The sequence below is a fragment of the Lonchura striata genome, chromosome 10, assembly GCF_050655825.1.
Source record: "Lonchura striata isolate lonStrDom1 chromosome 10, ASM5065582v1, whole genome shotgun sequence".
NCBI classification, from domain to species: domain Eukaryota; kingdom Metazoa; phylum Chordata; class Aves; order Passeriformes; family Estrildidae; genus Lonchura; species Lonchura striata.
The window spans coordinates 13,361,211-13,384,200 of NC_140712.1; the positions used below are offsets into that span (position 1 = coordinate 13,361,211).

Genomic DNA, 22,990 nt, shown 5'->3' on the forward strand with positions numbered 1-22,990 from the left:
AGGCTGCTGATGCAGTGTAAGGCTGCCTTACTGTGGACCAGCTGGGTATTGGGCAGGGTGAAGCTTCCCCAGGTTATCTGATCAGAGTCCTTCTCCCAGCTACCCCCATGAAAGCTGCAGAAATGGAAAAGGTTGCATTTTCATCCAAGATCACTGCTGTCAGCTTTCCAGCAGCTGGAAATGCTTTCCTGCTAATGAATGCTGCAGATAGTAATTAATTAGTGTGCAGAGGGGTAGGAAGCACAGCTGCCTCTTGTGCCCTAAGTAGCAGGAGCCTCAGCAAGGTCAGGCCATGAAAGCTCCTGTAAAGCAGTCCTCCAGAATAGGAAAGAAACTGTATTTACCTTCTCTTTACCATGTTGTATTTCCTTCCCTTAGTATTCAGGTAAAATGGCCCTTAAAACAGGGACTGTATTTCTGTGTGGGTTTTTTTTTTTTGTTGTTGTCCTTTTTTTTGTGTGCGTTTGTTTGTTTTGTTCATTTGTTTTCATGTTGGTGTTTGTTTCTTGCTACTCTGACCTCTCAGTAGCTGTCTGGGGCTATAGCATCAGGAGAAAAAATTAGAACTTGGAGATACAGAAACTTTACACAATGTTGAAGTTGCTGAGCGCCCCCTCCCTGTGTTACAAAGAAATGTCCTACAGCAAAGCCAGAACATTTTTAAGTGAGAGAAAAACAAAGGTAAGATTTCAGAACCATGCACTTTGCATTATCTACTTAAAATCAGTGTCACAATTTTAAGAAGTCTATTCTTTAGAAGAGAAAAAAAACCTACTTGTATATATCAGTACATTTCAGTTTGCAGTATAAATGTAAAGCAAGCAAGCTATATATCAAGCGTAGGTTTGGGGTTTTGAGGATTGTTTTTGTTTTGTTACTGCATTTATCTGGCTATTTCCATAAGACAGTACACTACTTCAGCCAAACAGCCTCCTCCAGAACCCAGCTCCTCCATGCCTTACCTTCATGTTGCCTTCGGCCGAGCCCGTGACAAAATAGTCCTCGGAAGGATCCAGTGCAAGGGCCTTAACAGCTGACTCGTGTGCTTGGAAGGTGAACAGGCTTTGCCTCTGTCTGATGTCAAAGATGCAGATATATCCCTTCCTACCTCCAGAAATGAGCAGTTGATGCTTGGGTGCATACTGAAGTACTGTGGCACCGTGGTCATGACAAGTGAAGGCTGAAGAAGAAGGATGTCAGAATTTAAAATATTTGAAACTGTAAGTAGCTCTCAATCTTAAAATACCTTTCTTCTAGAAATTGCTACCTGAATATTTTCTAACTCTGCAGACATATTCCTTCATATGGGTAATGTCTTATCAGCTGACAGCTTAGTCCTCTCTTAAGAAATACCTAGATCTAATGCACAAGAAAGCATGACATGCAGTCTAAGTTACTTTAGAATACAGGGTCATACCTGACTTAAAATTTTGAGAAAATATAAAATTCACCATATGAAGTTCAGATAAATTCCTGATTTAGAAAAAGTATAGCTGATCTTGAGCAACCTGGTCTAGTGAAAGGTATCCCTGCTCATGGCAAGGGGAGTGCAAAGACATGATTTTTAAGGTCTCTTTCAACCCAAACCATTCTATGACGTTCTTCATACTTCTCCATATAGAGCAGATTACCATCATGCTAGAGAATATGTAGAACCAGGTGCATGTATCAGTGTGCAACACAAACTTAGATCTGTTCCCCAGTACAAGATCTTCCCCTTGCACCAAATGCACACACAAGCTCTATTTCCTTAGTAAGAAGCAGAGGTTCAATTTTCACCACAGCACTTACCATGTATAAGACTGTTACTAGATGAAACCAAGGTGTCCCAGAGGCACACATTTCTGAGGGAGAAAAATCCAAAATCATTATGGCCTATTGCCAAGTGACTCATGGGGTGACATGACTTCAAAAGTACTCTCATTTTATGTCAGTCTAGAAGGCAGAACTGAACAAACTGCAGTTATTGGAGAGCATTTGCAAAGAACTAAGAGTTTTAATTATTTTCTTTGCTCTTTTGTGATTCTTAGTGGAACTTTACCTTCTACCCTTAAAATGTGTACTGATCAAAGGTTGTGGCAAATAATTGTAGAAGTTATTATTTTCAAAGAAAAAGAATTATCCTGCTTTGCTGAACAGATTTCTACCCCGCAGCAACAGCATCATGTCAAAGTAGTTACATTGGGAATACAACTTGAAAAAACTGGTTAATTATTGACCACTCCTCACACAAACTAAACTTGGAAACAAGTAATTGAAGAACAATCTTCAAAGAAATTATCTGGCAAGTTCAAGCTGTAACAAAACTTATTACAATGAGCCTTAAAATGTCAGCCACACATTAATGCCTAAGAGTTTAGCAAGTTAAGGGAGATGAAAAAGTAGTTTTGAAATTCTTCACTGTTTCTTTAAACACACCTGTTATCATTGGATTGTCCCGATGTAGCAACTAGACTTGAGGAGGTTATAAATGCAAAGTCACTTGTGGTTTTACTGTGGCACTGCCAACTCTATTAAAAATAAAAGACACAGAAAAGTGCAATCTTAGCAGTTGTTATTTGCATCAAATGTAACTACTGTCAGTCTGATGTCAGTGATAGCAAAACACAGAGAGTCTTTGAAACAAAGCTTAAAAACTGACAGTTTGAGAATGGAACAATGGATTAAAATCCAGTATAAAATGAAAAGATACTACAATAAGTGACAAAGAACAAATCCACAGTATAGTGAATGACAACAGCCTGAGTTTTAAATTAATCATGGTCTTCATATTAAGAATCAGTAAAATGTGTTGAAGAGTGTATTTTTACTAAGTCTTGGGGTTATAAAATCATTAGTTGTGGCTCTGATTATTAATTTAAACATGGGCAATGTTGAAGGAGTATTTGTAATTATACTGTAGCTTATTGTTATGGTCAATTGGTTTTACAATTGGTTTTGTATCATTGAAACTCTGCAGTTGTTTTGATGAAGTGTGTAAATTAAAAACCAGCAAAATCAAATATGTCTCATTAAAGTCATACACTCTGGGCCTGTCTCAAGTTTCAAAGACTTTGCTTTCCTCTACAATAATAATAACAATAAAAAAATTCTGTTTACTTACCAGGTAGGGCTTAGGATTTGAGGTGGTTTGGTTTACTTGCCAAATACTTAGAAAACCTTCACCATCAGCAACACCACACTGCAAGGAATAAACTGCATTTATTAGCATGACATGGTGGTTACTGGATGCTTCATGACAGTAAACTGCTGACTTCAGGGAAAAACCCACCTGAACCACAAAGCCTTCCCCTGCAAATTGAGTATCAGTAACAATGATCGTGAAGACAAAAAATAAAAACTAGTCTAGAAGGCAAGTGAGTTCAATGCTGATTGTTTAATGATTATGTAATGATTGATGCTCTCCTGCATACTCAATTCTTTTCTGGAAATACAGAAAGCATGGAAGCTTATCTTGCAAATCCTACTGTTAGATGCTAAAGCTAACAAAGGCATCATTACTCCATGACTCTACTTGAAAATGCTTAAAAAACAAAATGCATGACAGCATGCCATAAAAACATGGTAAGAACAATTATGGAAAGATTGTAGTCATGAATAGTAAAATGAGTGAACTGTATTTATTAACCAAAACAAATAACATTTTATATTGTATATTCTATGCAGCATATTTTGTAAATGTTTCAGAAAATAATTTTAGAAATATTTAGAAATATTTTTTATATTTTCTCTTTTTAGTTGGGTTTTACAAGTCCTGCCTGAATGACCTTCATGTGAAAAACAGCAACAACAAGTACATCTTAATTTCTGACTTAAGACTCATTCCCACATAATGGTAAGATTGCAATATCTCAAAACACATTTTTAGAATAAGTTTTAGAATAAGTTTAAATGACATTCTATGCCACATGAAAATAGATATGTTGAGAGGTACTTTATATTTCCAGCTATGTCACCTTTGCTGTTTTATAGCTATGTACAGTCATGCCCAAACACCTTTAATTAACTTTTTATAGCTTTTAACTATAATGAAGTGAAATATTTTGTCAGTAAAAATGCAGACAAGACCTGTTAAAATAATTGAATGGGCAACATGAAAAACTGAAGAGGTGGGTATTCCTCCCAATTTCTTTCTCCACTCCTCTTTCTGCAACTCATATCCCTCAAAGAGTCACTTCTGGCCAAAGCATGCCTTTTTGTACTCTTTCTGCTCTCCACTCTAGTGGAGTACACTCACAGCCTTCAACTCCTGGGCTGAATTATTCCTGTCTTCCAAGTTCTTCTAGGTAATGCATTCTGTGAAAACTTTATCTTGGACAGAATGCAAAGTGGGAGGCACTTCTTGAAGACCTGTACCTATACTGATTGACAGCTGGACTTGATGATCTTGGGGGGTCTTTTCCAGCCTTAATGATTCTATTGTTGATACAAGTGTACATCTATAAAATAAGGAATCTCCTTAGTTTTTTAAAAAATATTTAATTTAAAAAGGTCACCACATGGGAACACAGATTTTTGAAGAGGGAGAACAAATAGTGTGAAAATGTGGCAAATAGGATATGGGATAGCAGTGTGGAGCTGAGAGAAGAGAAAGCAGAATAAGGGTCAGGGTTTATTACAAAGCTCCCGCATGCAGCCAAAATGCACAACACAATATCATTGTTCTAGGGTAACCCAAGAGTTCTGCATGGCAGCAGTAAAACTGCTTTAGAGGTCACAGCACAACCAAATGTTTCCTTATAAATAAAATCTCCAACCCCCCCACAAAACCCTACATGTTGTACTTACCTTATTTCCCTGGGCATTGAAATACATCCTTGTCACCCTGGCATTTCCAGCCTGCTGGAAGCACACTAGCTGCTGTGGCCTTGTCCACTCAAACATTCGGACACTTCCATCTTGTGCTCCTGTAAGATCTAAGATTAAAAGATGATCATTAATAGTACAGTATTTTGTAGAAAATTATCAATTCCATAATAATGATTCACTTACAATACTGATGGACTGGATGTGAAGCCATCCTCTTGACGTTATTCAGATTTCTTTTAATCAGCTTTACATGAAACGAAGAAAAATTAAAATAATTTTGAAAAAGACATACACTATTCAATTTTGTTTATACTATTACATGGTAAGTGTCCCCTAGTTAAAAAAATCTATTAAGCTAATGTTATTTGAATGGTCCTACATCAGAATTCCCATAAGAAAGAAAACTGTTGGTGGTTTTTCATGAACAAGACAGGACTGCTGGGATAAGTTCCTTGAGCTTTATTGCAGCATCAGTCTCATTACATGGCTGAGACAATTGGAAGATGGCAACAGCTCACGTCTTGCCAGCAGCAGCTAAAGATTTCTTTGTTACAGAGCATTTTAAAAACTTTCTAACCAATAGCATATTGTTAAAGCTTACAGACAATTGTTCTAGCCAGTCACTAAAAGCACACGTACACTTGCATCACACAATGCTTGCTTGTATGCTTTCTACTAACAATACTCAATACTTCATTATTAAGCTTAAAACCTTCTATCTTGCTAAGCATATTTTTCTGCAGTTCTAAGGTCTATCTTGGCCAAGCCTAAAACTCAAACTATTGTTTCATGTCCTTGCTTACTGTACTATTGTAACTTTTCTGCTTTCAGACTTTGCAGCTGCAGCTCGCTCTAATTTTTCTCTCTTTCTAAGGCCTGCTTTCCCAGCTTTCTGAAAGTCTTCTTACCTCTACTATTTCCCACAATAAACCACCCAGACCGACCCATTATTTTCTACATCACAATAATTCTGTGCCACAGTGTATGAGAAAATGCTTAGTTTGGCTTTCTTTTTGACCAGGTCTTGGTTGCTGTTGGCCTTTTTTGTCAATACTGGGTTGACAGTATGATGACTAATGCACACTAGATTTCTCTAGTAAATAACAGATGATAAATAGTCCCCTCTCCTGAGCTACACACACAGAAGTACTCACCACACCAGCTCCAGTGCTGGTTTGCCCAGTGCCTAGCCAGGGCATGGATGGAGATGGCTGGATCTGACTCACTCCAAAGGATGGTGCACTTGAAGGAGCCAGTGTTGTGGTAGAACCACGGAAGTCAACGTCATCAGAACTGGGAAAGAACAGTTCTGCTTTAAACAAATGCTTCTTTGCTCCTAATAATCTTTAATTATTTGTCAAGAGCCTAATGGCAATGGGTAGAGGAAGTGACAATAATGAGACTATAAATTGATAATTCCTGCACTTATGCAGTACAAATTCTTTCCATGAGCCCCAAATCTATCCATGTTTAATCTCAAGAGATGATCCCAGTATAAGAATATAAGCTTCCCTGAGAAGAATATCGTTGGGCTGTCCCTGCCCTGTGTGTGCAGTGTGCAGTGTGCTGGTACAGCAGAGTGCTCGCTGCAGCTGATGCATTCACAGCTCTCAGTGCAGGAATGGAGGGGACAGGAACAACCAGCATCAGCTACCACAGCTGCCCTCCAACCTGCACTGATGCAAGGGAACTGCAGGGTGTCTAAGGTAGCATTTCTTTCATTATCTTATGCACCACATGGGATTTCACGTCACTGCGCAGTGCAAGCATTCCTAGAGACAGTAATTATTCTCTGGCTTTCCTTCACTTGCAAAGCAATCTGAAACCTACTAAAGAAGAGTAATTAATGTTTTTTGTATGCTCCATTTGTGCTTACACAGGTAATACAGACACAGCCTCACAGAAAATCAATACTCTTATTAATATAATCACAAAGAAACAGTCTTACCTTTTAGACTCTCTGTCGTATTCTTCCCCAATCCATATAAATGACTGAGCAGCAAGTAGAGCTGAAATATCAAGTTCTTGAACATCGTGTGTAGATGCCAAAACAATTTCATTGCTGTTTGCCTATGCAGCACAAATACAAAATTTATACTAACTATAAGTAAGATATTTTATTATATTTCTTGTAGTATTTGAGGCGTACCTTGTTAACTGCAAATGCCATTATCATATCTGATTCTTTGTGAATGATCTTTGCTTTTCCTCCAGGGTATCCAAGATCTGCTTCAACCTACAAAACATTTATAAAAAACTTCAATTAGTGTGAAAATCCATTCTGTAATGATACATTCAGAGTGCAAAAATCTATACAAAATTCATGCAAGAAAAGTTCAGTGGCCTTAGCATTGTTTCAGCAGCTAAACTTTAGACTTCTCATACTCTTTGGTGTTCTAGTAGCCAAAAGTGATATTTGAGTGTAAGGAACACAAAGTTGTGTGTGCAGCACTATTTACAAGGTGTTCACTCATCCCAATTATCAGGACATCCAAAGTTAGTTCATGGATTAAAAGCCTGTCACACAGACTACACAGAACACACAGCTTCTGTTAGTCACATTAGAAAAGAAAAGCCAGTTCCACAGAACTTTTAAGAATGTGCTAGAGGTTTGGGAGAAGGGATACTACCTTGTTTTTGTGATCTTCTGCTACGCAGTTTTGTTTGACCTGCTCCACACGATCTTCTACAGACTACATAACATCACACAGTCACAAACACAAAACACATGCACAAACAAATATAAAAAAAGAATGAAACATTCCAAACTAGATTTTAAAGGCCACTCTGTCAGTAAATGATGACAAATGTATTTTTAACTTTTTATAAAAGGCACAAAAACTAAGACAGGAATCTAAACAAACTCACTTAAAATGTAATGCCTCCTAGATGAACACAAAATGTATGATATAGTAAATAAATGGAGGAGTAATACACACACAAACTCCATACTTACAGGAATTCTAAAAGATATTAAATCATATACTTATTTCCCATGATATTTATGTGTTGGCTAAAATTTTTAGTTAGAACATAGCAGTTGTAACTGGTATAATTTGTAAAGCCCCATATTATATATTACTATATAATATTACCTTTATATGTATATATTACTCATGCATATATACATATACACAAATGGATAGCACATTTAAATTCCTTTTTCAGTATGATGCACCAAAAGAAGAAAGAATTTTCAAATTTGCTTTTTACTGTTATTGCAAATGTTCTGTTTATTAGGATAGTATTCAAATACATAAATGTGAGCTATGTCTTGTTTAAAAATATTTGGTTCAGTTGATATCCCAATGAACAACATGACAGTCATGTTGATTTTGAAAAAGATCCAAACATTATTAAATGAGAGAAACTGAAATTTCAATGAAAAATGGGAAGGAAAATTAAATACTGAGGAGACTGAGGAACAGTTATAATTGAGCTTTGTTTTTTAAAAAAGTTACATCCTTCGTTTACCTCACTCTGCTTTCTTTTCTTTGTGAATATATATCTTATGAAAGTCTCCTGAAGAAGTTCTTGCTTCACAAGAAAATGCCAGAGCCTTTTTGCTGGAAGAGCTGAGTAATCCTTTGATCTGGATAAAACAGAAGAAAGAAACAGAATATCCTGAGTTGGAAGGGACCCACAAGGATCATTAAAGCCTAACTCAAGCCTACGAATTCCACTGTGTGCCTGAGTGTTGAACAAACACTTCTGGAACTTTGTTGGTGGGGCTGTGTCCACCTCTCCAGGGAGCCTGTTTCGTGCCCTCCTGGGTGAAGAAGCTTTTTCTAATTACACACCTAAGCCTCCACTGACACAGCTTCAGGCCATTCATTCCCTTGTGTCCTGTGACTGTCACCAGGGATCAGAGATCAGTGCCTGCCCCTCCTCTTCCCGTCAGGAGGAAGCTGTACCTGCAGTGAGGTCTGCTCTCAGTCTCCTCCAGGCTGAGCAGACCCAGTGCCATCAGCCACTCCTCCTATGGCTTCACCTCCAGACCCTTCACCACCTTCACTGCCCTCATTTGGATGCTCTCTAATAGTTTTATATCCTTATTATACTGTGGCACCCAAAACTGCCCCCAGCACTCGAGGTGAGGCTGCCCCAGAGCAGAGCAGAGCAGAGCAGGACAATCCCCTCCCTTGCCCAGCTGGCCATGCTGTGCCTGATGCTCCCCAGGACGCGCTTGGCCCTCCTGGCTGCCAGGGCACTGCTGACTCATTTTGCACTGTTGACTCAGTTGTAGTTTAATATATTGAGAAAAGCAAGCTATTTTTGAGTTGAAAACACAGTTCACTATCTGCATTTACAGACACCTCCAAGCATGACACTGTCTAAACACAGGAAGATCAGCCTTAAAAGGACCTTAGTACAACTGTTTTTCTCCTCCCCCAGACATCTGCATGTATTATATAACTCTTCTGTTGCTGGGACACAGTGAGAGACAACTGCTACTGAAAAAATAATAAAACAGGTTGAATAGCAGCAGCCACTGCCCTTGATTCCTACAACCTCTGCTCTTTCCTAATTTTCCTTTCTTGTTGCAACTGTAAGAGGTGCAGCAGAAGAAGCAAAGGCTGCTGCAGGAGACAGGCAGCTGCATAAGAATGAACAAAAAGGTGTGGGAAGATGGTTTCTGTAAAACATTGGCTACTTAGACCTAAGAGCTAGACAGCCTTCATTTGGCTTTTTAACATGAGGAGGAAATCCTCTTTAGAATTTCTGTGATCGAATAATGTATTTTTGCTAGGAAAAAAATACTTACTTGAATGGTGTGTTCTCAGGTTCCATCATTGCTTTATTGCGGAGAATAGCTGGTCCTGCCCCTACACCCAGGTCACTGGGGTAAGTATTGATGTAGTTTGGAGGTGGGCCTTCAAACTGGTCCATTCTATCTTGAAGAATCTGTTCCCAGTGTTCTAAATTTTTTATTACAGCAATGCCCAATGGAGATGTTACAGGCAGATCTAAACAGAAATATTAATGACATAAGGCTCAGAGAAAAAAAATTAAGCTACAGTGAGTATAATACCTTCATAATAACATAAATATTAAAAAAAAATTTGAAAGGAACATACATGTTGGCAATTGTAATAAATAATATATTTAATTATTTTAATTTTAAAGTTAGAATTAAAGCATGAAGCATGATAGAACGCCATATATATATAAAGATAAAATGTAAAGCAGGATTTAGCATACCAGTGAATTCCAGACCAGCAATGGGAAAGAAGTTCTTAATGTTGTGGAGAACTAATTTTACCATTGTCAGATGTAGAAGAGCCCAGCTGTATAAAAAGATTTAGTTGTGTTAAAAAAAACATTAAGAGTTATCTACAGAGCATTTTTCCTCTTTAAGCAAATACAGAGGTTAGAAAAACACTTTAGAAAGGTTGTATTTAACCTGCACCTCATTAAAAAACGACATGCTCAAATCAGCAGTCTAAATCATTATTCTAGAGCTGGCATTGTGGTACCTTATGTTGAGCTTAAAAATGAAAATGGGTGTTTCTCTGTTGTTTTCACCTCCCCAAAAAACTGCAAACCACAGAACTTTAACTTCCTAATCCCGTTTTTTCTGGCAAGTAAATGGGGAACTGTTATTGTGATGAGAATTTGTGATTTCCGTAATCCCATTGCCACAGACAAGTCTGCCCACAGTACTAAAATTGCTTGATGTACGTTGGATGGTGCAAGAGATCCGTATTTTTTTAAATTTGGAAGCAAAGGTAAACATATGACATAATTATTCTAAAAGTGTGACAATTTCTCCTGACCTGTAAGAATTGGCATCTGTGTGTTCCTGAATCTGCACATCAGAGAGGAAAGCATCTTCCTCTTCCTCATCACTGTGAATGCTTTCATCAGAATCGTATATAACACCACTGTCTGATAAAGGGAGGAAAGGCTGCAATGCAAAGCAAAAGTCTGTAAAAAAACAATATTCTCTTCTCTGACAATTATCTCTAAAAACAGTTTATCTAAAAACAAATTATCTCTAAAAACAATTATCTCTTCTCTGACTTCACTTATGACTCTCACAGAGTTTAAATGACAGCAATTTAACTTATAAGTCAATGTCCTTAGACATACAAGTAATTAGTGAGGGGGGACAGTGTTAATCACTATTACTGACAAGAGGCATATTTAGAAAGTGAGGTAATAGAGTTGTAGGCTCTTTATCCTTTATTATCAAGGTAATATTCTGCACCTTACTACTAAGAATGCTCAAAATTTTCACTTTATTTTTGTCTTTTAAAACTTAGTGAAATTTTCAATTACCTTTGCCATAAAATAGTCCCACATGCTGAGTTCTGGAGGAATAAACTTTTCTTTGTAAGAGGGTCTTTCTGCAGGTACAGGTGGTGGTACATTGCTGTCTTTTACTGGTCTTCCTGGCACCAGCATTCTCATGTTAAACCGACGGCGGTGTTTATCCATTTCTTCTGATGGAAGAGGAGGTGCTAAATTCAGGTAATTAAAAAAAAATTATATTAATATAGCATCTTTAAAATATCTGTATTTTATAACTGAAGCAACTACCACCACTATTATTGGTACTAATTTCTCCTCATTTAGAATCAAAGCCAGTCTAAATAAAGTAAGTGTAATCATAAAAAAGTTTAATTCTGATAAATTCAATAATTATGGCATTTAGATATCAGATATATTATAAAAATACATTTTACTTGATATTTACACACTGGATTAATTCTTAGGAGATGTAGCTTTTAAAAAGTCTTTTAGCTGAAAAATTCTCAAGAAAGAAATAAAGAAAATCAGAAACTTTCTTGAGAAATAAAGTAATATGTAAAATATCACTTGACAGTATGCTGCACAATTAACAGTTACTCAAATATAAATAAAGGAATTCTTACGGTAGCAAAGAAAATATTTGAATAGAAAGACAGGCTTTTTCACAACTAAAGTTTACTTTAAAGTGCTATGATTTAAAATGCCTTATAGTAACCAAAATATTAACATGGAATTTGTTTTTCAAAGTTTTATTGGCCAGGCAACATTGAATATCACACTTACTTTATTACAAGGGAGCTAGGTATTTAAAAACTATTCTGTTTGTTCAAAAAAGCCACTACCAACACTCATCTACACTGCAAGTCTTTACAAACCTTCATTACCATCCTCTGAAACATCAGAAGCTGTAGCAGCTTGAAGGTTAAAGGAAAACAGAATACATCTCAAATGAACATGACTTACAGAAGTTATTCATGATATTACCTTATGAAAATAACTGCCCTAAATGAGTTCAACTTATTCCATGAATGACAAATACCTGTTGTGCATACTTGAAATGGTGCAATGCCTTATTAGTGTTTGGTTTTACATTCTGGAGAGATACTGTCTAATTTTTGCACAAATTTCAAGCCTATTGGTGATTTAAAAGTCTGTGTGATGTGATTTTCAGTATTGCTGAAGTTTATCACAAATGGTTGTATCTGTCTTTGTCTTCAGAGTCTGAATTCAATCTCCACTTTTGCTTTTCCTCATGCAGCATATTAACATATTAATATTAGCATAGTATAATGCTCATCTTTGAAAAACCCTGCGTTTAGCTGGAGCTTACATATGCATGAACTGTTTCTCTGCCAGATGAAGTTGGTATTTCTTCTCTGTGGTCTTGTGCTAGGTGAAATCCTACCTTGCAATATAAATTGATTTCAGAAATATTGTTTCCTACTTACTGCAGTCATTAAATAACAACACTGATCTCCCATAAAAAACCCATAGGTATTAACACTGATTTATATCACCCGGGGTTTTTTCCCCTAAAAATAATGGCTGAAAGTCCTAAAAAATGTTATAAGTAAGCACCTAATATTACTATGATGACTATAATAACTATACAGTTTTATGGCAAATTTAAAATGTGCTGTATGCCATTACAAAGGACAACTGCAAGGCTATTATTTGTTTCAGCTTTTTAGTTAATGGAACTGTTTTCCTGCCAGTAGTTTCTTAAACACAGTTCTATAAAAGGAAGGAATGTCCTACAAGAAGAGGCATAACATGCACCCCATTAGCGAACCTCTGGGGAGCGGCGTACCTGGGATGTTCTCAGACTGCCTGCGGGGTTTCACCAGCAGCTTCACTCCCCCGCCAAAGACAGCAGCCCACATGCGGCTGTTGAGCGGGTGCGCCGCCAGCCGGAACAGCTCGTTACACGAGTTGGTGGCCAGGGCGTGGATCAGCAGACTCAGGTACACGGCTACCACAGCTTCACACAGCAGGATGTTCAGCTTTGGCTGGTCTTCATCCTGAGCTGAGCTTAAGAGGTTGATAAGTGAGCTCACACCTGCAAAGAGGAACAATTCAGGGACTAAATGAGTAGGAGCACAAATGGACAAAAAGGAAATGTTTTACCTCTACACTTTATGGGAAACACTAAAAGCCACATGATGCTTTTATTCAGATGAAACATGCTGTTTTCTTAAAATTATAAAAAGCCTTCTTGGGTCTGGGACTTTTGCACTGCATTTCTCTGCAAATACTATGGGCAGTTCAGTGTGCCTATGGAATTCCTGCACCACTTCCACAGTTTATGCTTGTACATCAGAACTAGCTGCTTTGACAGCTATACCAAGTACAGCATACATGTAGGACTGTAGTGTGGAGACAACATTGCTAAGGGGTTAGGTAGACTGGAGGAAAACGTTTTGGGGTGACAAATTGTCATTAAGTTTATCATAAAGATCCTGCTCTCTTCTTCAAGCAAGATGTTTGCCATATACAAAATTTATTTTTATTTGCTTTGATATGTGAAAAAGTGAAAGGCTCTTACTGTTTTGAGAATTGAGTTAGAAACATCTGTCAATAATTATCCACTATTTCATCCCTCATACAGTGAAATAATTCTGGAACATGGAGCTGGTCCAGTGGAGCTAAAAATAACCTTATTTTAGTCTCACCAGGCCACTGAGCAGGAGGTGAGTTTGGAGTTGCGTGCTCTTCGATGCTTTCTGTCCTCAGTCTGCGTCGATCACTCAAAAGCAGTCCTTGATAAACCATCCCAGTAAACTGATTTGCTTCTGTTTGACTGCTACATACAAATAAATTTTTTTTCTGATGAGAAAGTGAGTATTCCAAGTGAGAATGACATCAGATTTTCCTACTGTTTAATGAAAAATCCTGAATGGTTGGTTTTATTTTATTTATGTAAAATTGATCGGGCATATCAAAGTTAGCAATCTTTAATGTGTAAAAGTATCTTTACCCATAAACAAACATTTAATCCCCTTTTAATTCACATGCAGGAAGAATTTCCATTTAGTATGCACAAAGTATACTGCAAATGTAGGACTGTATGAAAACTTCCCTCTTTACCTGTAGCTGTGGCTGTCACATAGTGCTTGATAAATGGATGCAGAAAGTGAAGCTGCTAAAGAATGAAGTGTGTACACCTAAAATAAAGAGAACCAATAAGCTATATGTTTTATATAAAAGGTGAGTAAAATACATTCCTTTCTAAAGAGTACTGGAAATGTGTTCTGCAGGACTGTCCTATTTTTAAAGCGAATGCAAGAAATAGCAATTGAATGTTACTTTAAGTTTACAGTACAGTGCTTAGAAAATCACAGCTATTTGTTCAATATAATTTGATGGCAGTCAATACCTTCTAATATTATGTCAAAACAATTAACTTGATTCTAATACAGAACAGCCACAGTAAATGAACATACTGAAGTAGTGATTAAGCACGTCCTGTTATGACAATAAATTTGATGGAATGATTCCTGGAAGCTGTAGTATGTAACACTGCAGTTCAATGTAGTAACAGCTACTCAATATACATAAAATACGAAAAGTTTGTGTAGTCAAGATATAATATTTTTTGTCTAAAATCTGTTTTCTTACCTCAATTATGTGCTTATAAATTCCTTTAGTCTCCAGGAGTAACAAAATAACTGGTTCTGCCTCACAATGCAACAAACACAGTCCAGTTCTTAAAAAGAGGAAATGCAAGGATTTCTTGGAAAGTTCAATGAAATCCACAGTGTCAAGAAAATGGTACTGTCCAACTGTTAAAAAAGCAAACTTTCCTAAACTCACCCTGTGCTCATTCCTGTCTTTTCCTGATATCTTTCCATTGCATCAAACATTAGGCCTTAGATCAAAGCTATGAATTACCTTGACATCTTCAATATTAGGATGTGGTGGTGATTTCATCTGCACAATAGTGTAAAGTATATCATGGATGTGGTTGTTTAAGTACAGCACAGGATTAGCTATCACAGTTTTTGTGGATGCTATACTTGCAGAAAGCAGTGGTAGTGTTGTGGGTAGTGGAAGCGGAGACTGAAGTTGTTTTACAGTAGTTTCCTGTTTTAAAAGGAAAGATTATCTTTAAAATCATTGATTTGAAAAAAATAGATAATTTTACATTTTAAATATATTTCCCAGATTATTTATCCTCTTCCATTGCTGTCTACTCAGTACCAACAAGATTTTACTGTCAAAACCAAGTTATTATTTACTATAATTACAAGGTTCAGACCTGAGAGACATGTTTGCTGGATCACATTTTGATTTCATGCAGGAAGAATATTTTCATGTAGTTCATTAGGAAGCGTGGAGATTTTCTGTTAAGAAACACTAACTAAAAATGTACTTGCAGTAGCACAAGTTGGTACAATAGTCACTGGTCTGAGTTTAGGAACAAAGCCAAATTTGTACTCATCTGAGTTTCTCAAGGGGATACAAACAGAACTTTAAAAAATTCTTTAATGTACATTCTAAGCCAAGTACCACCAAAAAAGCTGTCTGTTGCCTCTATTTGAAATAGGAGAAATCTACGACTAGAGCATGTAAAAAGACTTGCCCAGTCTCAGATTATTTGCTGTAGCTCAGTGTAGTAGTTAACATTTCCTGTAAAGTATCTGTTTTGTATGAAATGTAGAAAGTGCCATAACAGAGTAAAGATAATAGTACCCTGTCTGACTTTATATTAGTTGCTGAGCCTTGAAGCTAACACCATATCCCTTGTAGCCCCTTTGCATGATCTGCAGAGGTCTAGGAATAAGATTTTGTTTTATTTCAGTAACTGTGAATTTAATTTATTATACCTAAAAGTTTTGACCAAAATTATAGTAACACATACAATGCTCCAGCTACAATATAAAACAGCAACATTTAAATTCCATCATCATAAGTAGCCTGATCCTGAGTGTCACATAGAGATTCTTCAGAGACAAATAATCCATACTGGGAAAAGCAGCATACTTAAATAGCAAATTCTTTCTCCAAGAACATTAAAATTATCATGACCATTACACTTACAGAACATTACTAGAATCTATCTAGGCACAAACTCACGCATTTGACATAACTGACAGTCTAGAACTGTTCACATTCATCAATATAAATTAATTTTGAATTTGCTTTACCTGCTGTGACTCCTGCAGCAAGAACTTCAGCTCCATCCTTACAGATGCTAAACCTCCACCTTGTGCCCCATGAAGGCTACAATAACTGAGAAAAACTCTGAGAAGAGCTTGGTTTTTCTGGAGCCACCACTTCCGTCTCTCAGCGTGTTCTCGCTTTGCCTGTAACCTGCGTCTTTCGATCTGGTGCCGTTCGTACGAGCCGATGTCGGGCTTATCCATAATATCTTCGGGGTCAAGCAGATCCCCATTTACTTTGGTATATGTTTTACAGTAGTCTTTGTCCCCTGTGTCATGGTTGCATATTTCGTGCATAGCAGCAATCTCTTTTTCCAGCCAGTTGTACAGCTGAAATCTGAGCTTTCCTCCATCCACTTCATAACCTGTAGCCAAAGTCCTCAGTTCAGTCATAAGGATTTTCAAACAGGCTCTGAATTTTAGTTGCTCGGCAATAACATCAACCTCAGTGTCTCCTGCCTCAGAAACCTCCCCATGTGGTGTTTGAGCCATGCTGGTGTCTGAGGTCCTGTCATCTTCACTCTTAGAATCAGACTTTTTCATCATTATCCCAACATCCTTGTCTTCTTCATCTGATCCATTTTTGTCTTCACCCCAGTCAAGAGTAAGGGGCTCATCATCAAATTTTACTGCTGGCTGACTCCAGTCAAATTGTGCTGAAGATTCAACAGTGCTCTCCAAAGCAAATGAAGTTGAAATGGGTTTTGACCAGTCTATATCACTACTTCCAGCACCATCCTGTAGGGCTTTGGAATCTGAAATGTCAGCCTGGATTGAAGGGCTGGATGAATCTTTTTCTTCAGCTACAGGTGATTTTTTTCTTATTTTTGGAATTTTGGAAAGGACTTCAAGGGCTAGTACAGGGCAGCCTACTTTAAAGTGAGCATTTGCAGTAGTGAAGAATAATTTCCTTTCTATAAGATTAATTTTATCAACAAAGCTTTTCTCAGTTTTTAGACCTAAGGTGGCGAGAGTTCCTTCTGGTGAGCTGAAGTATCTTCGGATGAGCAAAGGGTGGGTCCGAAGATAATTGTAGAAACTGAACACCACAGGATTGCAGGATTTGACGATAACTGAGGAATTAAACAGATATGACATCCATTGAAAATGCCTTTTAGATGGTATTATTCTGTTTTGCAGTTACTTCCTGCATTAGAGGTTTATCAAAACACACAAACAAAGACAATTTTGGGTCTAGTTATCAAAATAAAATGAAATAATTACTTATTCCCCACAATAAGAATAAAGGTATGAGCTGAATGAGTAGAAAGATACAAATTTTATCATCTGCCTCACAGTTACAATGCACTCAGCTAAGCTAAGCTAATGCAGCTGAGATGATCAACCAGGTAGAGATTTCCCTAAGGAAATTCCTATAGGGAATATGAAACCTATGTGGCCACCTGTCACTTAACATTAATCTTGAATAGATGGGATAATACTACAATGCTACAATACTGATAATTCCTAGAAGTAAGAATAAGAATTTAAGTCCACTGAATTCATTACTGAATTCATTACAAAAGTATTGTATGGAAGTGCCAAACAAAGACAGCTCTCCTGAGCTTAGCTGACAGCAGGAACTAAGTTTGGTGTTAGATTAATCTTCTTTTTCTTAATAAGTTTGCCCTATTAGATTAATATATTTTCCCTTACCTGGGTTTTCATCATCATCTTTGGGTGTTTGTTCCAATAACGTATCCAGTGCTCGTGTGTAATCTTTCATTATCCAGTAGGCAATGCTTCTCAGAAATGGATCAGAATGCAACTTAGTGCAACTGAATCCAGTTCCATCCTTCTGGCAACCCAAAATCTTTTCATAGAGAATGGAGGTGTATGTGACAGAGGTTTCAAACTCTGATTCATACAAACGAGCAATGACCATGGCCAACTGGATGTCTTCCATTTTCTCAAGGCACACCTATGAAAAGCAGTGGGGAAAAGGTTGTTTTATAAAGGGAGTTATATAAAATAAAGTAGATAGCAATCATGTTTACAGAACAGATTTTTTTTTCTCCTCTTATCTGTTCTTTGAAGTATAAATTAATCTTCAGGTCAAAAATGTGGTAAGTGATAGATATCCATCTTGTGTAGAATTACATCTCTGAGGAAGATACATTCTCAAGTGAAGGCAAACATACTGTAAACAAATAGGCAGATATTCTAAAGGTTCTCTAAATCCCGTTCTCTCCTGAGAGATACTTCTTAGCTTATGATCCTTCTCACAGCTCCCACCTCCCTCGTGGCAAGCAGCATTACAGCTCCACTAAAAAGGGATCCCAGAACTGCTTCACAAGAAAACTCTTGACCTCTATGTTTTTACTTAATGTTGTACCAAGAGGTCATGCAGAATAGCTTGAGGCTGAACAGAGTACTACAACTTAACTGTGCAGTTCAAACAAAGTTTTGCCAGAAGGGTCACTGCTCCAAGTACTCCCAAGAGTACTTCCACTTAGGAATGGTGTATCTGAACAATTATTCTGGCCTTCAAATTAGCTTCCCAGTTGCTTTTCACAGTACTGTGGAGACAAATGGTATGTCTGCAGGGCAAAAGGGGGTCCTGTGTGGACATACCATCCCATTTCTGCTGCCACAAATTGTGAAAACTTCACCAGAGGACAGCTTGTAAGGATGCAGTAACATAGGTCAAATTAGAAACTGAAACTTAATTTCTCAAAACCAGATACCTCTATAGCATCTTTTAGTGAACCTGCTAGCAAGAAAAATGCAGCTGACTGCTCAAAACGTTGTTTTCCCAACAAAGCAAAAGCATTTTTTAAAGCAGCTTTACGCCATCGGTCTTCATTGAAGTTGTGGCTGAAAAAGGCAGTCATCTTTTCATCGTGCTGGGACCTGCATAAAGAAATGCAATGTATAGAGCTATTTATTATGTACCTTAGCATACTGTCACTTGAACAACATTACTTGAAATTAAACTCTACTCTTGAATGAGTTCTGCTTTGCATTCCTGGTTCAATTAAGATTTAATCAAACTTCAAGTCAGCAGAACTCACCTAAACAGACCCCACACCACTGCCTTTTTCTTCATAGCAAGGTAAAAAAGTGCAGCATCTAAGGCATCATTGTTCCTCTGGAATGAAGCTTTTGCAACCTGTAGTAAACAAAGCCTACTATTATTGATGAAAATATAAAAGCTGCTTTTAGCAAAATAACCTGTGTTTTGTCATGGAGGAGGTAGGTAAGACTGTATTACCTCTACAGTGCAGCAAAGTCATTTCAGTGAGAATGTTTTATTCCTATATAACAAAGCTCTAGACTGTAAATGCTTTTAAGGGTCAGAAATACAGCACTATTACAGACAGCAACTCCTCTCAAGCACAGTGGGATATTAGCAATGTGCAAATAAAAATATTTTCTTTAGAATTGTTACAGTAACTCCTACTATTAGGTGAAATTCCTCTGGCAATCCATTACTTAAAAATACTTAAGCTAATAACTATTTCTTGAATGAATACTGTTTGGGTTTTATATAGGACTCTCATGTAATTGATGATTGGATTTGGAGTACTAGGATACTCCAATTCCAGTTTGGAGTACTAGGATAATTGTTTTGCTCCTGGATTCTTTGAATAAATTGCAACATTTAAAAATGTATTTTTGCATTAGATGGCTTGGAAATTTAGTATATTTGGCACATCTAACAGCATGGAGCTAGAATCTGTAACCAGTAAAAAGTACCTTCTCAATGCACCTTCGGAGAGTGTTGATATTCCTGACCCACCAACCAATGCCCACAGCTCTCAGCTCAGACCACTGTGGGTCTCCCTTCTGGATAGCAGGAATCATATTGATCAACTCCTCCTCAGCCTCAGAATGGAAAGCCCATGCAAAATGGCAAGTTGACAGCCCTAAACAATAACATAAACCAATACAATTCAGAAGACTAAGAGTTCCTAGTAAGTAAATGGATTATTTCAGGGATGCAAAGTGGGGTCTCCAACCCAAGAGCTGGGTACATCTGAGAGACACTGATTCACTAAAAAGGAAGTAGAGCTGTTAAATGAACAGCTGAAGTATCTTTTTGCTTGCTAGGGATATCCTCTCCTCTTTACTTGTTTCACAATTTTCCAGTACCCCATTCATAACTATACAAGAATTACATGTTGAAGGACCAAAGGAATAATACTCTGTTATCACAGAAGCAGACTCATTTTGGGCCAGAAACCTTTCTCTGTTCTTTAGGTGGTAACTTCTTTTCTTTTATTGTCAAATAACTTTTGCTATTATTCTATTTTTGTAATTATTCTTTTATTGTGAAATAACATTTTGTTATTTACTCAGATTGAGAAAAAAAAAACCCCACTGTGATGAAAATAATAAAATATTCTTTGAGATAAACCCATGCTCATGTATGGAAATGTCTTAATTCTTCTAGAAGAAACAATGAATTAGATATACAATCTAAGTTTTATCTGGTTGGGCAATCTTCTACTCTACAGCTATACGTTTTTTGCTATTACAGTGCATGTAGGGAAGCCTACACCAAGCCTTTGCAAGATAATGGCCTTAATGGAATAGAAAATTAATATGACAATATAAATCAAGGTAAACAGATGCTGTGAGGGTTACCCTGGTGGAGCAGCTGGACACGGTACAGGGGAGGCAGGGATGTCAGCAGGCAGGTGTGCAGGCGCATGGCCAGCAGGTACCGGAGGCCACATTCATCTAAGGTATCTCTTCCTGTGCCAGAGAAAACACACTTTTAAACATGCAGCTGACTGCAGCAGACATAGATACAAGTTATCATAACAGCGTGTGAGGAATGCATGTTTCTAAGGCTGCTGAGAACCTGAACTACAAGTTATTTATTACGTATGAACTACAAGTAGATACTTATCATCTGTTTTTCTTTCCTGATGTATCTAAGTGACACTAGCTTTCAGCTTTGTTATCCCAAAATAGCCAAAGACTAAGTTTACCTTTGCTGAGAAGAATGTCAATTCAATAATACGTCAGTTACTAACCTGAGTAATTCTTATCTCTGTTCTCATCTAGTTCAGTGCTTGTCGTGGCCACAGTGTCTGCCAAAGCTACAAGGAACATCTGCTCCAGTCGAGTGAGGCCTGGCAAACTTGAGTGCATCAGGTGGCTTGAAAGGACACTGGCGTGTTCTCGGCCAAAGTAAGTTGGCCCATACTGTGACAGATTAATAACTTTGGATTTACTCTCCCTCTTTTCAGGCTCAAAATCTATAAAGTCTTCAGTTGTAACAGGTTGAATCTGGAACAGATCTGAGTACTGATCCTCTGTTTTTCTCTTTGCATGGTCTTCAGAGCCCTGAGGTATTTTAGAAGTTTCTTCGGCAACATAGGTGGCATCCTGATCTGCAGCAAGCAGTGCATACAGTGGCAGTGGGGGAATTGAGTCTATCTCTGTGTAGTCTCGGGTACCATCTTTCCCAGCAGTAATGGTATCCTTGGCAGTACTGCCACTCACACTGATGGTGCGAGAAAGATGGCGTTTAGGACCAGTCCCTTCTCCAGCTTCTGTGTCTTTGACTATTGCAACTTCTCCTGCAATGCATTTAACTAAATGCGACAGAATGGCTTTGGCTCGGCGAACTTTACCCAGGTCCATCAGTTCTAACAACTGGGTTGGATGATACTGGGGTAGAGTAGGTGAAAGAACATGAGCAGCTTCAAAGAGGCCCCCATCCTGAATTACAGTTGGAGTGCCGAAAACATCATCCACAATACCTGCCCCATCAATCACACTGGTCTTCTTCACTACTGCACTTGTTTTGAATGGATCTTGTGTTGTGGAGTCTTCAGAAGTAAAAACATCGCTTTCTCCATTACCAAACTTGACTGCATGTTTCCACTGGGCATAAACATGCATCTCACAGTCCATTCCCACCACCAGTATTCCATCTCTCACCCAGGACAGAGACACAGGCAGGGAAGGAGTGCCATCCACAGATGAAACCAAATCAATGGACCTCAGCAACACCCACTTTGACTTCACACCTTGTTTTATGCTCCCTCCTAGTGGCAGAGTGATGACAGCTACTCCCTCTTTGCTGCTGGTTTGATCTGTTACAATCCCTGAAAGCCTTCCATACATGAAGATGTTGGCACCCACTCCAACTGTCAGTATATGTGAACCATCTTCTTTTGAAACCCAGTCCAAATGCACCAAATGCTTGATACTAGGCACCAGGTATTTGTCTTTATTCAAAAAAGCATCTGACTTACTGTAAACAAATAAATTACTATCCACGCTGACCCTTGAGTCAAGTACACTTCCAACCTTAACTAAATCATCCAGATGAATTGTCTGTTCCAAAACCCACTCTGATCCTCCAGTAGACTCACATTCAAGTATACAAACATGCATGGAAAATTCTTTGGAAACAAACCCATTATGCTGTATGGGTTGTTTGTATGCTACTGCAAGACGTCCTGTGTAAGAACAGCTAACAGCAACTGGCCTTCCTACTATGCTCACTGTACTGCTGTTGTCTTCCCCTTCATCATTCATTAAAGGCCATTTTCTCCAGTGGTACGTCTCCTTCCCCTCAGTTTTGCTGTTCAGGTCAGTCTCTACAGTGCATCTCCAGAACCTCACTCTGTTGTCTGAACAGGACGTTACTATCAAATAAGGTGCGAGGCAGACAGGGTATATTGATGAGGAACTCAAGTGACCTGAAGTCAGAACAAACATATTTACTTTTAGTAATAGACAGTAGAATGCCTATATGATTAAGGCAGACATAACACTGTCTACCTAGTGCTAGAGAACTT

General features: G+C 37.8%; 1 protein-coding gene across 3 annotated transcripts in view; it reads right to left on the reverse strand.

Moving 5' to 3' along the window:
• Positions 1-22,990, reverse strand: part of DMXL2 (Dmx like 2) — a 47,987-nt gene that overhangs the window by 1,623 nt on the left and 23,374 nt on the right. For 2 of the 3 annotated variants that reach the window (XM_021537461.4, XM_021537465.4), the window contains exons 18-43: positions 21,212-22,891; positions 20,817-20,927; positions 19,926-20,095; positions 19,241-19,338; positions 18,914-19,079; positions 17,883-18,147; positions 16,212-17,299; positions 14,956-15,147; positions 14,152-14,228; positions 13,737-13,867; positions 12,875-13,123; positions 11,092-11,273; positions 10,587-10,717; positions 10,012-10,097; positions 9,575-9,776; positions 8,284-8,401; positions 7,440-7,502; positions 6,959-7,045; positions 6,758-6,879; positions 5,964-6,102; positions 4,993-5,053; positions 4,789-4,916; positions 3,104-3,181; positions 2,419-2,510; positions 1,792-1,844; positions 963-1,180 (exon numbers count right to left, since the gene is read on the reverse strand). In XM_021537461.4, coding sequence (XP_021393136.3) covers positions 963-1,180; positions 1,792-1,844; positions 2,419-2,510; positions 3,104-3,181; positions 4,789-4,916; positions 4,993-5,053; positions 5,964-6,102; positions 6,758-6,879; positions 6,959-7,045; positions 7,440-7,502; positions 8,284-8,401; positions 9,575-9,776; positions 10,012-10,097; positions 10,587-10,717; positions 11,092-11,273; positions 12,875-13,123; positions 13,737-13,867; positions 14,152-14,228; positions 14,956-15,147; positions 16,212-17,299; positions 17,883-18,147; positions 18,914-19,079; positions 19,241-19,338; positions 19,926-20,095; positions 20,817-20,927; positions 21,212-22,891 — 5,987 coding nt within the window. The remainder of the gene's footprint in view (positions 1-962; positions 1,181-1,791; positions 1,845-2,418; positions 2,511-3,103; positions 3,182-4,788; positions 4,917-4,992; positions 5,054-5,963; positions 6,103-6,757; positions 6,880-6,958; positions 7,046-7,439; positions 7,503-8,283; positions 8,402-9,574; positions 9,777-10,011; positions 10,098-10,586; positions 10,718-11,091; positions 11,274-12,874; positions 13,124-13,736; positions 13,868-14,151; positions 14,229-14,955; positions 15,148-16,211; positions 17,300-17,882; positions 18,148-18,913; positions 19,080-19,240; positions 19,339-19,925; positions 20,096-20,816; positions 20,928-21,211; positions 22,892-22,990) is intronic. The other variant, XM_021537463.4, reaches the window with a different exon arrangement.